Source organism: Malania oleifera, chromosome 9 (assembly GCF_029873635.1).
Source record: "Malania oleifera isolate guangnan ecotype guangnan chromosome 9, ASM2987363v1, whole genome shotgun sequence".
In the NCBI taxonomy this organism is placed as follows: Eukaryota; Viridiplantae; Streptophyta; class Magnoliopsida; order Santalales; family Ximeniaceae; genus Malania; species Malania oleifera.
The window spans coordinates 84,852,749-84,872,042 of record NC_080425.1 but is presented as its reverse complement, the minus strand read 5'-3'; the positions used below and the strand labels follow the sequence as shown (position 1 = coordinate 84,872,042).

Below are 19,294 nucleotides of genomic sequence, written 5' to 3'. Positions count from 1 at the left end.
GACCATACAGGTTCTTTTGTTTTTGGTTTTTCAAAATATTTTGGTTTTTGTTCAATAATGAAACTGAATTGAGAGCTGTGTTGGAGGTAATAAAGATTTGCAAACATTTGTATCTTACTAGTATTGATATTGAATGTGATTCGAATATTGTAGTAAATTGGATAAGATCCAGTAGGTGCTCCTTGTGGCATTTGTGGGATTTTTAGGAGCAACTTATTGGTTAATTGGAGGGAGTAGACTTTTCGATAAAGCATTGGTACAGAGAAGGGAACAAAGTGGCAGATGCCTTGACTCAACAAGGTGCTATAGGGAGGAATAGTTTGTTTACAAATAGTAGTCAACTCCCTAGAGTTATCAATGGGTTGTATAAACTGGAAAAGATGGGTACGGCTTATATGAGGTATCTTTAGCTGATTTCTTGTTGGTTTTGGTTTATGCTTTATGTTATTTATCTTTTATTTGTTTTGTTGCGTGAGATTTGCTTTGTAGGTACTTCTTTTATTTTGTTTTGCTTGGACTTGTAACCCTATTTTTGGCAGGATGTTGGTGTTATTTTTTGGGAGGCTTTTAAAGTTTTGTCTTTTGTTTCTCCCATTGATTGTCTTGTAACCACGGTATTCCTCCGCCAAAAGTGAGGGTTTATCAATAAATAAATGGAGGTGCCACCCTTCTTTTAAAAAATAAAAAATAAAAATGTCAGTGTCTTTTACCCTTTAATGTCATTATCTTATGACAATGAGCATATTTCGTTGCTTATGTGTCAATATATTTATGTTTGTTTTTAATTTCAAATTACATTTATATTCAATTATTCAGCAATGTAGTGAAAAGTAACAAATACAATGCTGTTCTGGTAATAAACCAACAAAACATGAACTTGTTGCATATTTATCTAATTTGAATTTCCTTTAAAAAATAATGCAAAAGTAGGTATGTAAGATTTTGAGAGTGAAATCTATATTTTTTCATGAGTTTAACAATGTGAAAAAGGGATTTACAGACATATTATTGGTTTCCCATTACATAAAGCAGTTGAATCCATTCTACGGTTCTACCACAACCATTGCTGTGACAGAAAACATCCTGTCTTTTAAAACCATGCACATTATATTCATGATTGGATATGGGTGTAAGATTCATTACAGATTGACAATGATGGGAAAGATTATCCATTCAAAGAATTTTACCCACTTCTTCAACAGCCTTGAACCATAGACACATAGCAAGTCAGATGGTTCATGGAACTTAAATTTCTTTACAAATCCTGGAGTGAAATCACAGATTGGGCTTAACTTCTCTATGGTCTCAAGCTTCAATGATGTTTATGTGTTTTTGTAAGCTGTATATGATAGGTGCTGGTGTTTAGCAAGTAATGATCTCTTTTTCTCAATATCTCTTCTCAATCATTTACATTTCAATAATGGATAATCTTTATCCTAAACAATATTCGTATAGAAGGCCAATGCTTACCCTATAGACTCTAGAGCATTTAATTGCTTATAAAGATCAAATAACAATAAGAACCCCAATAAGCCCTTTCTACTGTCACCAAATTGGCTCTCTTCTAAGTGCACATGACCCTGGTCTCTTTGTTCACTGTTTTGATCAAGTCTTAATTATCCTCTCACCGTCATGACAAAAGACAACATCTTTTGCATGAATTTGAGATGAAAAACAATGTTCATCTTCATTACTTCTTAAGTACTGAGGTTCTTTCTGTTCCTTAAATGATACCTATTGTCCTAATCCAAGAATTCTCTAACGAGATTATTCATCGCGCCTCGAGTTGTGATAAGCTAGTTGAGACTTCTATCAAATTCTACCCAAAAAAAAAAATTAAATCATATTTATTGATTTGCATGCCAAATTTTCTGCCCATGACTTTGTTTGCTGGTCAAGAAATTAATAGCACTAGTAGATTCGATACCTTTGGATCTATTATACAAGTTGAAGGAGAAATGGAGAAGATGCAATACAGGCAGTTGGGTAAAATGGAAAAGTGCTTCAGGTGTGTTGTGTGATTATAAAACACCCTTAAATTTTTATTTATTTTTAAATCTATACGATGGCTGCATGGATCAGAATGTTGGATGACTAAGAAAGCATATCCAAAAAGTAAAAGTCATTGAAATGAGAATGCTAAGGTGGATGAGTGGCAGAACTCTAAAAGATAAAGTAAGAAATGAATATATAAAGGAAGGGGCAGTGGGATGGTTGGGCACTAGTAACATTGGCCAAAAGGAGGAGCAAGGTAGTTAATGTTAGTGGCAATTGAGGGGGTAAGGGTAGACCAAGAATAACTTGGAATGAGATAATAAAATTTAACAGCCCTGAATTCATCAAAGGATACTGCCCAAGATTGTGCAAACTAGAGAAAAAAGATTAATTTAGCAGACCCCCAGTAGAGCTAAAGGCTTCGTTGTTGTTGACTTCTTGTTATTGTTGTATTAAGGTCCAGAATCATCTTAAAAGAATTTTGAGAGAATTCCATTAAGCACCTCAATTTGCCTTTCTGTATTGTCTTTGGCAATGGCTCTGTCTAATTCTTTAATTGAATTAACTCAAACATAACCATCATAGCCATACACGAAATTAGTCAATAGACATTCACTGACTCTAAGCACCATAAGTAATAAACAACTAAGCAAACAAAAAACAGGAAAAAAAAAAAATTTAAAAATTGAATTTTAACATCCTCTCAAATTAACACAACCCATAAATTGAATCAATAATGAAGAGCAAAATATCTAAATGATAATGAAATTACTCTAAAGAAAATAAAGCATTTTGGACATGGGCTTTACCCCAAAGTCCCAATTTATTCCCGTTTTGAATGGGGAATTAAATTTGTAGATATTACTAGCTTACAATCTCGAATCCCCTATAAAGAGGAGGGCCAAAATACCAAATGCACACAAACATAAATAGAGAAGAAATCATCTAACATGACCACCACAAATAATAGACATGCTTCTGTTTAAGCAAGCAATCACAATCATGCTCCTAAAACATGCATCTAAGAACAATAAACCTAACACATACCTCAAATTAGACTTGCCCAAAACATTCTCAATTATACAACGGGTTAAAACAAAAGATCATGTTATAAGAAAGTGTACCTCAACTAGATCCTCAATAATGAAAATGAAAATAACATGCCATTAAATAAAAATCAAGCATACTCTTAATTGTGCAAATCAATTGAAATTTTTTCCAGCATTCATGAAGCACACCTCGTGAACAGAGTCCTAATTATAAAAGACGGATCCAAGCCTATAAATAAATGATGCCCGGGGATGAAAGCTTCAATAGATACTCTCTTTGACACTCCTTCAACGCATCTTCTTCTCTTCACCAACACCTCCTCCCCACAAGTGGCAAAGATAAAAGACCCCAAGGATCCTATTTATAGACATAATAGGGATTCTCGGATTCTTCTAGTAGGACTCTACTTGGGGCTAGAAACTTTCTAAGAGAAGAAAAATCATGCAACGGCTCAAAATACTTTAAAAACATCAAGGGCCAGATATTAGGAAATTAGAAAGCAAGCAAGATCTCAAGATGAAGTCAAGAAAGACAGAAGGTCAAAAAATGCTGTTATTGGTTATTGATTATTCAGTAGTAATGCCTATGTTAGTAACTAAGAGTTAGTGAAGGTATTATTGTAATTGTGGTTTACTTGACACATATTATAAATAGAGGGACATATGGCTGTTTTTAGGTATTCCAATTTACACAATGCTTTAACATGGTATCAAAGCATGATTTGACCTAAACCCTAAGTGTTGTATCCACTGCCAAACCAAACACTAAACCTCATAATCATATGCATGTCTGTCACTGTGGATGTTTGTCCACACCACCAAAGACCTGGAACTGCTCCAACCGCCTAAAAATTCCTGGATGCCATTGCCAGTTTAGAATCTATAAGAATCCCATTAGATTTTGGAAAACCAACCCACAGTTACATATAGAAGTTGCCAATATGTATCCCCCTCAAATTTCATTGTCAAAGGAGCAGCCACGCGCTCTTGCACGTTGGCTAAAGACTGACTGCTCCAGCAGCTGATGCCATGTGCCAGCTCAAGAGGATCTATGACTATTTGTTCCCACATGGCTTGAATCCCTCCATACTCCATGATATCAAGTCGTAGATCATGTTTTTTATTCAAAGATCCAATCTTTTCTTGACGTTCACTCACAGAACATACTGTTAGAGCCGTATGTGGCAACTGAGTTCCTTGAGGCAGTGGCAGTGTTATACCAGCTTATTTGTGACTTGTTCATGGTTGTTCTAGTTGTTCACCCTGTTCATGTAGTTCTTCTAGTTGTTTGCCTTATTCATGATTGTTCTGTTAACTGTGTTCCTTTCTGGTCTTGTTTGCGAGCGCTGAGGATATGAGATGGAGTCCTTGAATCCCAGAAGTAGGTTCCTTCATCTATGCTGTAGATAATAACCAAGAGAAGTTGAATGGAAAGAATTATGTTCAATGGTCTAAGGCTGTCAAGATCTAATTGACAGGCTCAGGAAAATCTAAATACTTGTTTCAATCCAAGCCAAATGATGACAAGGAAAGACATATGGACTCAAGAAGATGCTTCGATTGTTTCCATACTGTGGGACTCAATGGAACCCCCTATTGCATGCATATGCATGCATTTGAATGTATGCAAGAATATTTGGGATTATGTCAAACTCTTACATTCCACTAAAATCATGTGTGTACGATCTTTAATCGAAGTATTTTCAGTTACAACAGGGAGATCTGAGTGTCAGAGTACTTTGATGAACCACGGCTATGAGAAACTCAACGTCATGCAACCCATGACACTCGATTTCTGTGAGATGCAAAAGCAGGGGGAACAGATGACAGTCCTTTGACTACTCGAGGAAATTCAGTCCCAAATTCTAGGTAGCACAGAGTTGCCATCCTGTGCTGATGTTTATTCTCGCATTATTGTGCTTCCTCCAGCTAAAATTCCTCAGCCCTGCTCCCACTGTTCCAACCTTTAGCTCTGAGAGGACAACTTCTGTTACACAAGGTGATTCAAATTTTCAATCAAGTAGTCACAGAAGTTTCTGAGTGGTTCAAGTAGTCATGACAGAAGGGATGGACGTGGTACAAGCCCCCATCACATATGTGCACTTATTGTGGGAGGAGGGTAAACCAACACGCATCGCCACTGCAACCACCACAGATTTCACTTTTCAGGGTTCAATAGGTAGGGAGCAACGTAGCGTACAGAGTATCTGCTTAACAGGAAGAGAGTTCAAAGTTCCTGCAGCATCAAGCATCCCAGCAAGCTCCTCTTCCCAGTGCATCTCTTCCTAAAACAGGTGATCCTATCGTCCAGTATTTCTCCCACTACTAACCATATGGCAGGTATAACCAATTTCTTTTCTGCTCTTCAAATGTATTCTGAAAGCTTATCCCTTATTGTCTTTGCTGATGGGTCCACTACTATTAAGGGAATAGAGACAGTAAATACAACTTTGTTGTCTCACCTTTTTTGTACATTCCTCAGCCGTTTAATCTTATGTTAGTTAGCAAGATTACAGTTGAAAAGTTGGGTAAATTGGACGACCAAACACAATGATAGGTCTCTCCCTCTATTTATAGTATATACCAAGTAGATGACAATGACCACATTACTTATTAATGCACTAAGTCATGCTTACTAACACAAGATTAATTTTAGTAACTAGTGCTGCCCGTCAAGCTGGAGCATAGATATCATAAGCTCATAGCTTCTTGCAAACAGATTTAACCCGAGCACCGCTTAGGGCTTTAGTGAATAAATCAGGAAGTTGGAATTAAGACTTCAAATGATTTGCTATAATAAGCTGCTGCACAAGTTTTTCTCGAAAAAAGCGGCATTCAACTTCAATGTGTTTCATTTGCTAACAGAATACTGGGTTGGATATGATATGAGTAGCAGCTTGATTATCACACATCAACTCCATAGGTGGAGAATGAAGAAAAACAAGTTCTTCTAACATGTTTTTAGCCAAATAAGCTTACATGTAGTGTACGCCATATAGCCCAATAATTTCACTCAACACCTGGCTGGACCACAACAGTTTGTTTCTTGCTTCTCATACCAAGTTACCACCAACAAAAGCACAACACCAGTTGTGGATCTTAAAGGTGATCAGCCCAATCTGCATGTGTATATCTTGAACCTAAGTGTGACCTTGATCCTGATATAAGAGACTTCTCCCAGGTGCACCTTTGAGGTATCTCAAGATATGAATGACAACATCATGATGACTTGTCCATGAAAAATCAAGAAACAAGCTCACAACACTTTGATGTAATAGACATATATCAGGCCAAGTGACTATGAGATAGTTCAACTTTCCAACGAACAGGGAAGCCAAAAAATTACCTACATCTGATACTAACTTACCAATACGATCCATGAGTGAATCTTCAAGTTTAGATCCCAATAGCACAATCTCATCTAAAAGGTCTAGAACATTCCTCTATGATAAGACAATCCCGTACAAGATTTGGATACTTCTATGCCTAAAATATATTTCAATGGCCTTAAATCTTTGGTCTGAAATTTAATTTGTAGAATATGCATCAGGTGTTAAATACCTTAATCATCATCATGAGTAATCTCAATATCATTCACATGTACAATAAGCAAAATCCTACTAGAAGCAATATACCATGCTAAGCAACCACTTTCCCTAAAAGCTTAAGCTAGGTTGTGGGCCAACAATCTAGATTAAGCTTTAACACTCCCCCGCATGTGCAACCTAATTGCAAGTGGAGAGATAAACAAATATAAATACAATTCACAAAAAATGCAAGCAACAAGACTAAAACCCAAGACCTCCTAGCAACCATAGCTCTCATACCATGTTGAATTCAATAAATTGGAATACCTAATGAAAATGATAGGTCTTTCCCTCTATTTATAATATATATGCCAAGTACATTAAAATGTCCATATTACCCTTATTAATCCATGCACTAATTCATGCTTACACATCAATAACACACAACAGTAACACTAAATAACTATTGTAACTATTAACAATTACATAACCCACGAATTGTTCAACAACATCATTTCCTCATTATGTTGTCATCCAGGACTTGAAGATGAGGAAGATGATTGGTGCAGGTCATGAGGCTAGTGGACTTACGCTATAAGTTGCTATGTCCTTTTACTATTGGCACTGTTGATACTAATCCACTTGAAATCCATTATTTCCATGATCATCATTCATTAGACAAGTTAAAATAACTAGTTCTTGCTTTGAGTATTTTGTCTAGTCTTGAGCGAGCCTTGACAAATGGGAAAAGCATCATTGTCTTCCATTTGCTTCCCAAGTCAAAAAATGGGCAACCCTTTCATGTTAGCCCATTCTAATCTTAGGGGTCCTAATTGAGTTGAATCAAAGTTAGGTTATAAATATTTTGTATGACTACTCAAGGATGACTTAGCTTTACTATTCATATTTTTTGTGGCTTCTGTTTTGAAATAAAAACTCAATTTAATTTGCCTTTATAAATACTTTGTAGTGCTAAGGAGATCTTTAGTACCCAGTTTTTACTACCTATATCCCTAAGTACGGTATGATTAATGAGTCATATTATGCCCACACTCCACAAAAAAATGGAATTGCAAAGAGGAAAAATAGGCATATCCTTAAGTCACGCGTACCCTACTATATCAAATGTTCCCAATGTTTTGGAGTGATGTCATACTCACTACTTGCTCTATTATCAACAAAAAGCCTTTGTTTTTTATGGTAAAATATCCTATTTGGCTCTCTTTCAAAATGCTCTTTTATTCTCTTTACCTCCTTCTATATTCAGGTGCATGTCTTTTGTTCATTAGCTAATTCTAGGGGTAGATGGATAAGTTGGATCCTCGTGCTATCAAATGTATTTTATAGGCTACTCACTCAAAAGGGACATGGTTGTTTTAGTCATACCTTGCATCACTTTTTTTGTTTGTCCTGATGTTACTTTATTTAAGTCTACATCTAGATCCCTTCTGCCAACACAATTCCCTTCCTCTGTCTGACCTTCCAGATTCTAACTCATTATCTCTAGATTCTCGACCAATCATCCACCAACATCTTCAACTAGTTTGAGTACTTCTTATCGCCAGGATCATCTCAATTTGCATGTGTATGCACGTGACCACAGAGAAGAACCTTTTCCAGTTTCTATAGCTTCTCTTCTGGTTTCTTCACAAACACATTTCCCAAGATGCCTCCAAAAAGGTAAACACACATATACCCTGCATCCAATATCTAATTTTGTTTGCTATGATTTCTTATCACCCTCATATTACTGTTTTGATAGTACTCTATCTTTTGTTGCTCTTCCTAAATTTGTCTCTAAATCCTTATCCCATTCTCAGTGGAGGATTGCAAGGGTTAAGAAGATGCATGTGTTACAAAACAATAACAATTAGGAATTGTACCTCTTCCTCCTCGTACGTCTATGGTTTGCAGTTGTTGGATGTACACTTTGAAGATCACTGATGGTTCTGTGGCACGTCTAAAGGCTTGTCTTGTTTCTAGAAGATATATTCTGGTGTATGGTTTGGATTATTGTAACACATTCTCCAGAGTCACTGAACTTGCACTTAGTTCATTTGTTCGTCTTCTCAGCCACCACTTGTCACTGGCCTCTAAGTTAATTAGATGTGAATAATGCCTTCATGCTGATTTCCAGAATAGGTCTATAGGGAGCAACCACCTAGGTTTGATGCTCAAGGGAAGTCAACATTGGTGTGTCATCTAAAAAAATCTTTATATCATCTAAAGCAATATATCAGAGCAAAGTTTGGTAGGTTCAGTGTTGTTGTGCTCGATTTTGGCCTTGAGAGATATGTGGTAGATCGCTATGTATTTTATTACCATACTATTGCACATTGGATTTTGTACTTTTGAGCAGATTTAGGTTTTCTATACTTGCACACTTAGCTCCAGGTCTGGCTATAATTATCTGTATCTTTCAAGGCCCTTTGTCAAGATATTTGTCATGTGCAGAAGAAATGGCATTGACCATTTCGACAATCACAGCATACATCTATTCATCATGACAATAATTGTTTGCCGTGAGTGGCATTTATGATTGTGCCACGGCATGTTTGCTTCATGCCTTGAAAACTAAGTCAAATGGATGCCACATCCACCAATGTCAGAGGAACTTCTCAGCTAAAAAAAGAGCAGTGGCTAGTGCTTGGGGGCACTTCTGTCTGCTAGGCCCAAGAATCTAGAGGCTTGAGGATGTCCACTTTCTATTTTCTGACTTTTAATGCACTCATTAGCTTGTGTTTTACCATTTATCTAATTCTCCCAATCCTCCATCTCTGCATGTTGTTTTCCTTTGAAAATCCATGCATTAACAAAATATATATATGGAAAATGCAACATAATTATCCAATATAACTGGAGAAAATTAAATACAGATTCCACTCTATGCTACACTGACATGGCAAACTTGCACTTAAAATATGCCGCCATGCATGTGGGCGTTAATGTAGATCACACCAATGATCACGTGCTTAGACTGTCCTCAGGTTAAGGATATCCAAATGTTTGGGAAATCAGAAAACTCTGGACAGTTACACTCTGCAAACTACATTTGATTGGCCCCCTGGAAATCTAAAATTGCAGATAAAACCCCAACGCATTATCAACCAAAATTTTGGCCAGAAATATGAGGAACTATCAAGTCAAAATGTAATAATTGCCTATAGTTTTTCTTGCATTGGAGAAGGTTCAATGGTTCACATAATATTCCACTGTAATGTTGAAGAAGATCTGGAAATCAGGATGCTAAAGTACATGACAAAGTGTGAGGATGAAAAAATGCCACTATGATTTATAATTTTTTCCATAAAAATGCAAGTCAAATGCTAAATCAAAAAAAATTATTTAAAAGATAAACAGATAGCAATATAGAACATGGCTACATAACTAGTTCGCCCTTAACTGGTAGAACTCCAACGGACAAATTTATTACTCTTTTATTGCCTTAACCAATACTTGAGGGCATTTAGTCCAGATTGTATGTGAATTCACGTGTTCCATAATTACATTGGTTCGTTTTACCTCCTATTCCATCTCTTTCATGTTCCACTTCCACCGTCAACTTAGCTACTCAGATTAGAACCTTATAATAGGCCAAGATACATAATGTCCTAAACCATGCAGGGACCAGAACAATTACATAAATTGGTCCTTCAAGAATTATTCTTTTCAGGGTGTATCTATTAAAGAGATCAAAAACAACACAACACAGTCACTCCTTGAAAATTTTATTGCAGCCAAAGGAAACCGATCCCACATATAAAGGCACATTCATATATAGTGAAAAAAAAAAAAGAACAGAAACTAAAAGGTAGGAGTGCTTACTGTTTTCCCATTTGCAGTATGAACATGAGCCTCATGACCACTGATCTGAGTAACTTCTCCATCAATCCACGCCACCCCTGGGTCTTCAACCCATACATGAGAACCTACAACTATATTAATAGGTGCAGCCTGCAAGAAGTATGCATCAGAAACATTGAGCATGCATGATTAAATCTCAAAATTCAAGAAGCAATTACAAAAGAGAAAGTGGACACAAAATTTTCCATTACCATTAAATTGTGAACTGTGAAAATGTCAATGAACAGCAAAAAAAGTTTATTATATAAAATAAAATTTAAATTTAATTAACATAAAATAAAACTGTGAACTTATTAGGGAGGACAAAATCATTAATACACCAGGAAGAGCATTCCATCCAATCAGATCAAGTTTAACTCCACACGCATGTCAAGCATGGACTTTACTCCTAAAGTATTTCTTTGAGGCCCTTGAACTTCTAAAAGACAAATGCACATTTATTTAACCTCTGTATATCCAAGCAATTTGATGCAATAACAACAATTACAATGAGATAAATTATTAACATTCCTTCTTGCCTTCATATGGCCTTTCTAAGTGCCTACAAGAGCACAACTACACCTTCCAAGTTCCAACCCATAAGGGTTACCTGGCAGGCTGGCACACACTTTTCCCTGCAACATGTTTTCTGTCCCCAGGAATTTAAATGCTCCAAGGTCTATTTTTTTTAGGTAGCATATGAAGGTAAAAATTCATTGGCTGGAATGAAATGATAAGACATATGGGAGCTGCAGAATCATGGCATGGAATCAACATCATTAGATTTTCATGAAATGCAAGTATTATAAAATCTTACAACGCATGAAATGGCTCCCAGTTTCTACAATTGACCCCAGTCAAATGATGAATTTTTAACAGCAAATATTATGTTGAAGAAGTTTGGCCATTCAATTTCACAAAATGTCCCAAGACACCTTAGCTTACTCGCAAAGTCATCAATCCAATTCTTGTGTCAAGACAACCAAATTCAGTTGCATGTAATAATCACATTGAATGACTTAAAAGTCGATGATTAAACCTCACACAATATTAAAACTCAATGATTTGGATAAATTTGGATGACAAAACGTGATTGCCCAGCAACAATACGTCCAGCATTTTACTCTCAGCATTCAGCAATAGACCATATTTCTTCATGTAAACAACAAGTTTGGCAATTTTATCATATCAAAATTGTGTGTTTGAAAATTACGAGGGAAAAGAATCAGCACTTAAAAAATGAAGGACTTTTTTCCCCTTTTGAGCTCCTGGCGTTTCCATTTGCAAAATATTTCCCAATTAAACGTGAAGCATAATTTTTCATGTTCCAATTCGCAAAGGCAAAACTTTTTCTGCAAGTTCTCAGAAAATCAAAACTATTTTTGGAAACACATCCAAACATTGCCAAAATCACAAATTTCAATTTTTTTTTTCTTAAAAAAAGCCATATAAGAACAGCTTCCCAGTTCAACCAATCATAATATTCAAAATATCAAAAACGCATTTTTCGGAAACATATCCAAACACGTCCCAACTGACAAATTTTAAAAACAAAAGAAAATAAAATCGAGCAAATGAGCACAGATTCCTTGTTCAAACTTCAAACTATCAGATTCAACAAGTCCACTCGCGCAATCCGACAAACCAAGACTTCAACAATCAAATCAACAAATGCCACCGCATCCCCCGGATAGAGAGAGCCAGGAACAAACACAGAGAGAGAAAGAAGAGCCTTGAATTACCATGGATGACAATTGAAGACGATCCTGATCTTCAACTCATCCGACGCCGCACCTGATGAACAGAACACCGCCACTAGATTAACCTCAGTGTCTACAGATCAGACGAGACTCCAAACATCAAACGATTTCAGAATATTCCGCAATCGATTGAGGCGATCGGCAAGCAAAGGGCTTGAACAATGTCTCAGCTTCTATCTCCCCTTGCCTCCCTCTCTCTCTCTCTCTCTCTCCTAATGAACCTTTTGAGCTTATATACCAACAATCTCTCTCTCTCTCTCTCTCTCTCTCTCTCTCTAAGCTTTTGTTTCTCTCTCTAAAGGCCTGAGACTTTCTCTCTCTAGGCTTTTCTGGTCAGCTGTGGGCAGTGGGGACATGGACGGTGTGCACCCACACTCAGCTCTCTCCCTTTCTCTCTCCTCCCTTTCTCTCTCTTCTAAGCGCTTCCGAAAACTCAAAAAGACGGCATTGGGAGCGTCATTATTGACTAATTAAGCAATTACGAAATTATTTTTCATTTCTCAATTTCATTCGGGCAAATATTTGGGTTTAATTACACAAACAGCCTTTCTATGGAAAATTATTTTTTTTTAAATCTGAATATTTATTTATTACTCTTTTAACCACACAAACATAATTTACAAAAAATATATATATCCATTTAATATTGTGAATTTTTTTTAAGATTATTGAGTATTTATTTTTTATCATATGTGCTGAATTATGATATGGTAGAACACTAAGTCATCATTCCAAACTTTAATAGTATTTTCTAAAAAATATGTTGAACATTTAGAGTGGTTCTATTTATGTTGACCACCCCTAAAAAACTTAACATTAATTATAAGTGTTTAAAAAATGTTATAATAACTAGACATTTTCTTTAAAAAAATATGACCTATTAAATTGTGAAAATTACTTTGTATTTATTTATTTTTAAAAATTTAAAAGATTAGTACTTTACTTCTCATTTTTTAGCATTTATGGCAAAAACAATAAATGATTTGATATTTCTATAATTTTTAAAAGATTAAAAATAAAAAATAAAAAACATTTTCTACAAAATCATGAATATTTATTTTTCACTTTACAACTATCATCAATATAACTTCACTTCTAATCGATTCATCAATAGGTTAATTTTAAAGTTTGATTTGGTATTTAAATAAAATATTTAATTTAATATTTTTTCATAATTTGTCATTTTAAATGTGGTGTTAAATTATTAAAATAGGACTGGAGTCTTGGAGATGATGATTTAATTTTCCATAATAAAATTCAGCCAAATGCAAAAAATAAAAAATAAAATAAAATAAAAACAGCATCAACTCTACTATTTTCCCAATTAAATGCCAGGTAATTTCGTAATTATGCGCTGAATCCGAGGGCAGTTTCGGGATTCCGTATATTTGCATCCTTACACGACAAGACAAAGATACATCCGCTCGTCTTTGCTGGCGAGTAAATATTTTAGCAAAAGGGGAGGAGAAATAAAAATAAAATAAATGGTGGGGGGAATATGGTAATTGGACGAAATCATGACAACACCTCCGCACATGCTGGGGCAGCCTGTCGGCTGTCCGAAACCGCTCCGAAAGCAGCGACTCCACGATACCGGCTGCGCTTTCGGTATCGGGCCACCGGAGGACGAATCTCGGTCGTCTATTGCGCCGCGACAGATCGCAGCCGTCCAAACGGGGCCGGGAAACCACACGACTCGATTACAGTATTACACCTTTGCATGTCCTCAAAACTTTTTGAAATTACACTGGCACCCATGATCTCTGTCCTTATTACAGACATTCCCTAAAATTTACATGTTAATTGTTGTGAAAGAAAAATATTGTTTTTAGTGGCTTCAAAATTTAAATTATACTTCATAGCTCAATTAAGTTCGGCTAACCATTGAATATTGGTCTAAAGCTGGTTAATCGAAATTCGTTTAACCATCTTGAATGGAAAGAAAAATATTGTTTTTAGTGGCTTCAAAATTTAAATTATACTTCATAGCTCAGTTAAGTTCGGTTAACCATTAAATATTGGTCTAAAGCTGGTTAATTGAAATTTGTTTAACCATCTTGAATGGTTCGATTCAGTGATTAATGGCTCGGGGTTGATGGTTCGTTTTAGCGAACCATGCCCACCCCTAAAACTAGTTCCTTCCTCAACTATTAAGTAACTAAATTTTATATTACTCTTCACCCATATTTATTTAATTATTCCTCACTCATCATCAGTGCTCTATTGGCTCGCCATTCATTGCAACTAAGGGCTTTATTGAGTTATTCAACACCTCAATATAATTAAGCAACTTGAATTCTATAATGAACAATTGCAATAACTACTTTTAGCAACTAATTGCGTGTTTGATATATAAGAATGAATAGAATCAAAATTATGACTTGATTTTTCAAATTCCCGATTTAAATTTTTATTTCGTTCTATTTCTATCCCATTTCATTCCACAAAACTCACATATAGAAATAGCATATTTGGTTTGTGGAACATAATGAAATAGAAAATGAATAAAATTAAAGTTTAAAAAAAGAGTGTGAGCAAATCAAACGATAAAGATGATTCTCTAATTTCATTATATTTTTATGTACCAAACATACAGTAAGGGTAGTGATCGTGATAGAGGTTGTCAGAAATACAAATTTTATAAAGAGGGTCGCACGTATTCGTTCATAACTATACAAACTAATATTTCAAAATAAACAACTTTCTTTGCTTGTGGCAAGCATATCTTAAATTCACTAACAACAATAATAATAATCAAATTATTAGCATAATAATAACCTATATCTTAGTGTCAAATCTTTCCTTGAGAACAATTCTAAATGTGAGTGGTAATATCTATTAAAGTGCATTATATATAATTGAAATAATACTTTTTAAAATGTTTGGAAGTGGACAAAAAAAGCAAATAATGACTAAAAACATCTTACCAACAATTGCACGACCCTCGCACCCTAGTATGCGATCACATGTCGCTCGCTTAGCATTCATGATAAAATTGGAACTATACGTCGGATACATTTATTTTAACAAAGCTTGGTAAAACTATCTCAGTCTTGAAATATATGCACGACTATCTTAAGAGTTAGTTTGGTTAAGAATTCAAAAACAAGTCTTCATTTTACTGTTTTTGAAAAAAGAAAATAAGGCATTGTATTATGTATTTTTAAAACTTGAAACACCTCCGACAAATCATTTTTTATGACGAAAACAATTGAACTGTATTTGGTTAAGATTGATCCAAATGGCAAATTGTTAATAAATAGCAACAATAACAACACTAATACTTAAAAAAACAAGTTTCCCATATCCAGTGTTTTCATTGCATATGAAAATCATATCCAAATACATTAAAAACGCCTTAGGAGTGCTATTGAATACATTTTGAAAGCAAATTTTTGTGTAACTTTGAATTGATCACTTGTTTTTTTTTTTTAAAAAAGCTTTTGTATCTTCACCGTTATAATTATTATAGAATATAGTGTACTCAAATTATGCATTTTGTAGTGTGCAAATGATGAAGGGTATTAGACAATAACTTCCTCTATGGTTTGTTGAAAAGATCTAAACATCCACTCATGATTTGAAAATTTGATAAGTCTCATATGAAATTTAACAAAAAGATGTGCTTTCCCTCGAGATTTGCAAAATACACAATCTTGCGAAGCGGGTAAAAGTGGATCCAAATTTAAATGTCAATAGATATTTATAAGATTTTAAAATCTCATCGAGGTTTACAAGATTTAGAGTATTTTATAATTATCATAAAAAAGGGGTTGTGAGCAATGAATCAAAAACATTGTATTCATACCATTTCCATAAGATAATAATGTCAATTGTTATACTTTTATTTCATAGAAATGTTGTAAAAATAAAAAATTGATCAATTTTTGTATTTAAAAAAAAAAACTAAAATAATTAATAAAACATTAGTTCCCACAACTAAATACTTATTTTTCCCTAACCCTATATTTAATTGGTGCATTGGGGATGAGGGTTGCTTGATAACCTCTCCCATGTCGAACAAAATATTATTTACGAGTCATATCTTAAAGGCTATTATGTATTTTGCTTAGGACAGGTATTGTCTAGGGAAATACATGTTGCTACTAGAAATAAAAAAAAAAAGTATTTTCTAAACCTCATTTGTGGACACTAAAAAAAATATTTATAACATTTTATCACTTAAAATAAATATATTCAAAAAAATAGTGTTTGACTTGTACTATAATAATTTTTTATTATAAAATACTTGTTTAGAACTATTTATTTAAGAGTAGTGAATTTTGAAAAGCAATGAGATAACTTTTTGACCAGTTATAAATAATAATTTATTTGACATAAAATTAATTAAATTGTTAATTAAAATGTTAATATTATATTTAAAACATAAATTTAGGAAATACTAATTAAAAAATCTTCCTAGATTTTAAAAACATTGTTATTGACACAATTCATAATTATATATTGCCTTGTTGAAATTATAACATATTAATTACAGATTGAAAAAATAGTATTATAATTTTTAATTTAAACATTTTAAATCATTCAACGCTTGAAATAAAAAGTCAATTTCTAAATTATATATATATATGTGTGTGTGTGTGTGTGTGTGTATTCCGTTCTTATTTTAAAGACAAACAAACATCACTCGTGACACTTTTTATATTTAACACTTTTTTAGGAAAATAACAAACGATCCCTAAGTATAATTTCTCCTAAATGATAAAAATCTATGTTTTATAAAAAAAACATGTCTTATTGACTTGTATTTAAAAAATTGAAAGCACTCGTATATGGTAGTAAACATTTAAAGGTATTATCAAAATAAAATAAGAGAAATGCTCTCTTAGTGAAAATACTCGTCATGCTTAAATTTGAAATTGTATTTATTATAAGAAAATATTTTTTTAAGCGCTTGCAATTGATGCTTCTTTTTTAAAAGATTGACAAAAAATAAAATGTCATTTCTTTCTAAAGAGAAGATATTCTCTTATAAGGGAAACACATGTTGTCACTAAAATAAAAATTATATTTCCTAAAAATAATAATAACTAGTAGGAGTGCATAATTTAGTGAAAATCAAATTAATCAAAATAACCAATCAAATTCAGTTGGTTCGATTCGATTAATTTTTAATTCGGTTCGATTCGATTTTATATTTTGGTAAAATCAATTATTCAATTTTTTATTCGATTATGGAGAAATTTAATTTCAATTTTTTACTATTTTCAAGCTCTATATCATTGGAGAAGGAAATTTGACTTGGCTATCCTATTTGGAAATAAAGTCCTCAATCAGGATAGGGGAGAGAGGAACTTTTTTTATTGGAAAGGCTTGGGCCGGGGCTCGAGCAAGCATGGGTAGATCCAAATACACTTGTGTGGGCTATTGGCCCACTAGATTGACAAAAACTCATTTTACATACATAAGCAGTGTCAGAGAAATAAAAAGAGAAAGAAATCCAAAATAGTGAAAATTTAACTTTTTATTTTGATTAATATTGTAATGTTGTTCGAAAAATGATGGTATACTAATTTATGATTATAAATGAATAATTATAAAATAAATCATCATATTAAATCAAAAAATTAATAATGTGTTATACATAAGAGCCTCAGTCGTCCTTGGTCCTAGCTCTGCCACGGGTTCGGATCTAATACCTCTAATATGAAAGTTTAGACGTTAAACTTTGAGGGGAGAGGACTAAAAAATTTTTGACATCTAATTTTTTTATGATATTTTATTGCAAATAGAAGACATGATTGTATTATACTAAACTATGGAGTATTTATAGCTTTAAAATTATAAATTTAATGTTATATAATAAATAATCTCAACTATATTTGTTGGTTTTTTGTTACCTAATTTTTAATTTTTTATAGGTAATGTAGCCTGTGAATTTGTCGGTTCAATGTGTGAAGTTGATAAAAAAGAATTATATTACAGCTAAAATCAATTTCTATAACCCAATTTATGAGGAGTGATAGGAAGATGAGTATAACGAGAGGTAATTCATCTCTCATTTTATATGACTTTCTACTTATCTTTAAGATTTGTACTAATATTTGTCTTTTTTCTTTTTGATTACATAGGAACTCCAGTCACCAACGAGCCATTCGGACCCCTTAGTACGGTACCAAACCTATGGATCAATGTCCTCCGCCCCCATGTCCCGCTAATTAGGGCAAAGTCCGAATGCGGACACGGCTTCCGTGCATCAGTTGGATGTTCGGCCAAACCCGACCCCCGGGATATATCTCCATTACCATTCACGATCCCCACTAGCTCATAGAAAACTCTCACCATTTACGGTCCCCGCTGCTGATATTTGCCTTATTGCACTTTCCTTTGATGTCATTACAATGTGTTTTATAATAATTTGTTAATATATGACAACCTAGTAAATGGAAAGCTATAATGTTTTTTGTTTTTTTTAAGGTTTAGTGACAGATTTGAGTTATAATATTATTCAGTAACAAAGAAAAATAAAAAAATCTTTTTAGATATATTTTTGTAGGATATTTTAATTGATTAATTTTTTCATATAATTTAGTAGGAGATAATGTGTTTGTTTGTTATTAAAGCCTATTGGCATAATACAAGCATTAATAAATTGATAAAAGACACTCACCTCCTCTTAAGTTTGACTAAAAACTATGACTCCTCTTAAGATTTCAAAATTTTCATTGATCTCTCGTAAGATTTTAAAAATATCATTGACCTCCCCTAAAATTTGGCAAAACGACATGGACTTATTCTTATATTTTGTAAAAAAATATAAGTCTTTTGAGATGAGATTTGTGTATTTTTACTAAACCTTAAGGGAGGTTCTTTAAAAATTTTAAACCTTCATAGTGATCTTTAGAAATTTTGAAACCTTTAGGAGATTTGTGGAATTTTTAAAACCTTAAAGAAGGTCACTGTCTTTTTGTCAAATCTTAAAGAAGTTGATATCTTTTGCCCTAACAAATAAAGTATTCATATTAAAATTTTGAAATAAAAATTGAAGAGGCTTTGTAAAGAGTATCCAAATCTCTTGTTGAACAGTCTAATTTTAATATTTTTTAAAATAAATAAAAAAATTAATGAAATAGTAATACAATGTTAATTAAAAAAATGA

General features: G+C 33.6%; 1 protein-coding gene across 1 annotated transcript in view; it reads right to left on the bottom strand.

The window, feature by feature from the left end:
- Window positions 1-12,617, bottom strand: part of LOC131164420 (myosin-17-like) — a 49,839-nt gene extending 37,222 nt beyond the window's left edge. Inside the window, exons 1-2 of the mRNA XM_058121596.1 lie at window positions 12,157-12,617; window positions 10,397-10,525 (exon numbers count right to left, since the gene is read on the bottom strand). Coding sequence (XP_057977579.1) covers window positions 10,397-10,525; window positions 12,157-12,159 — 132 coding nt within the window. The 5' untranslated portion in view covers window positions 12,160-12,617. The remainder of the gene's footprint in view (window positions 1-10,396; window positions 10,526-12,156) is intronic.
- Between the last annotated feature and the right edge of the window lie 6,677 nt (window positions 12,618-19,294).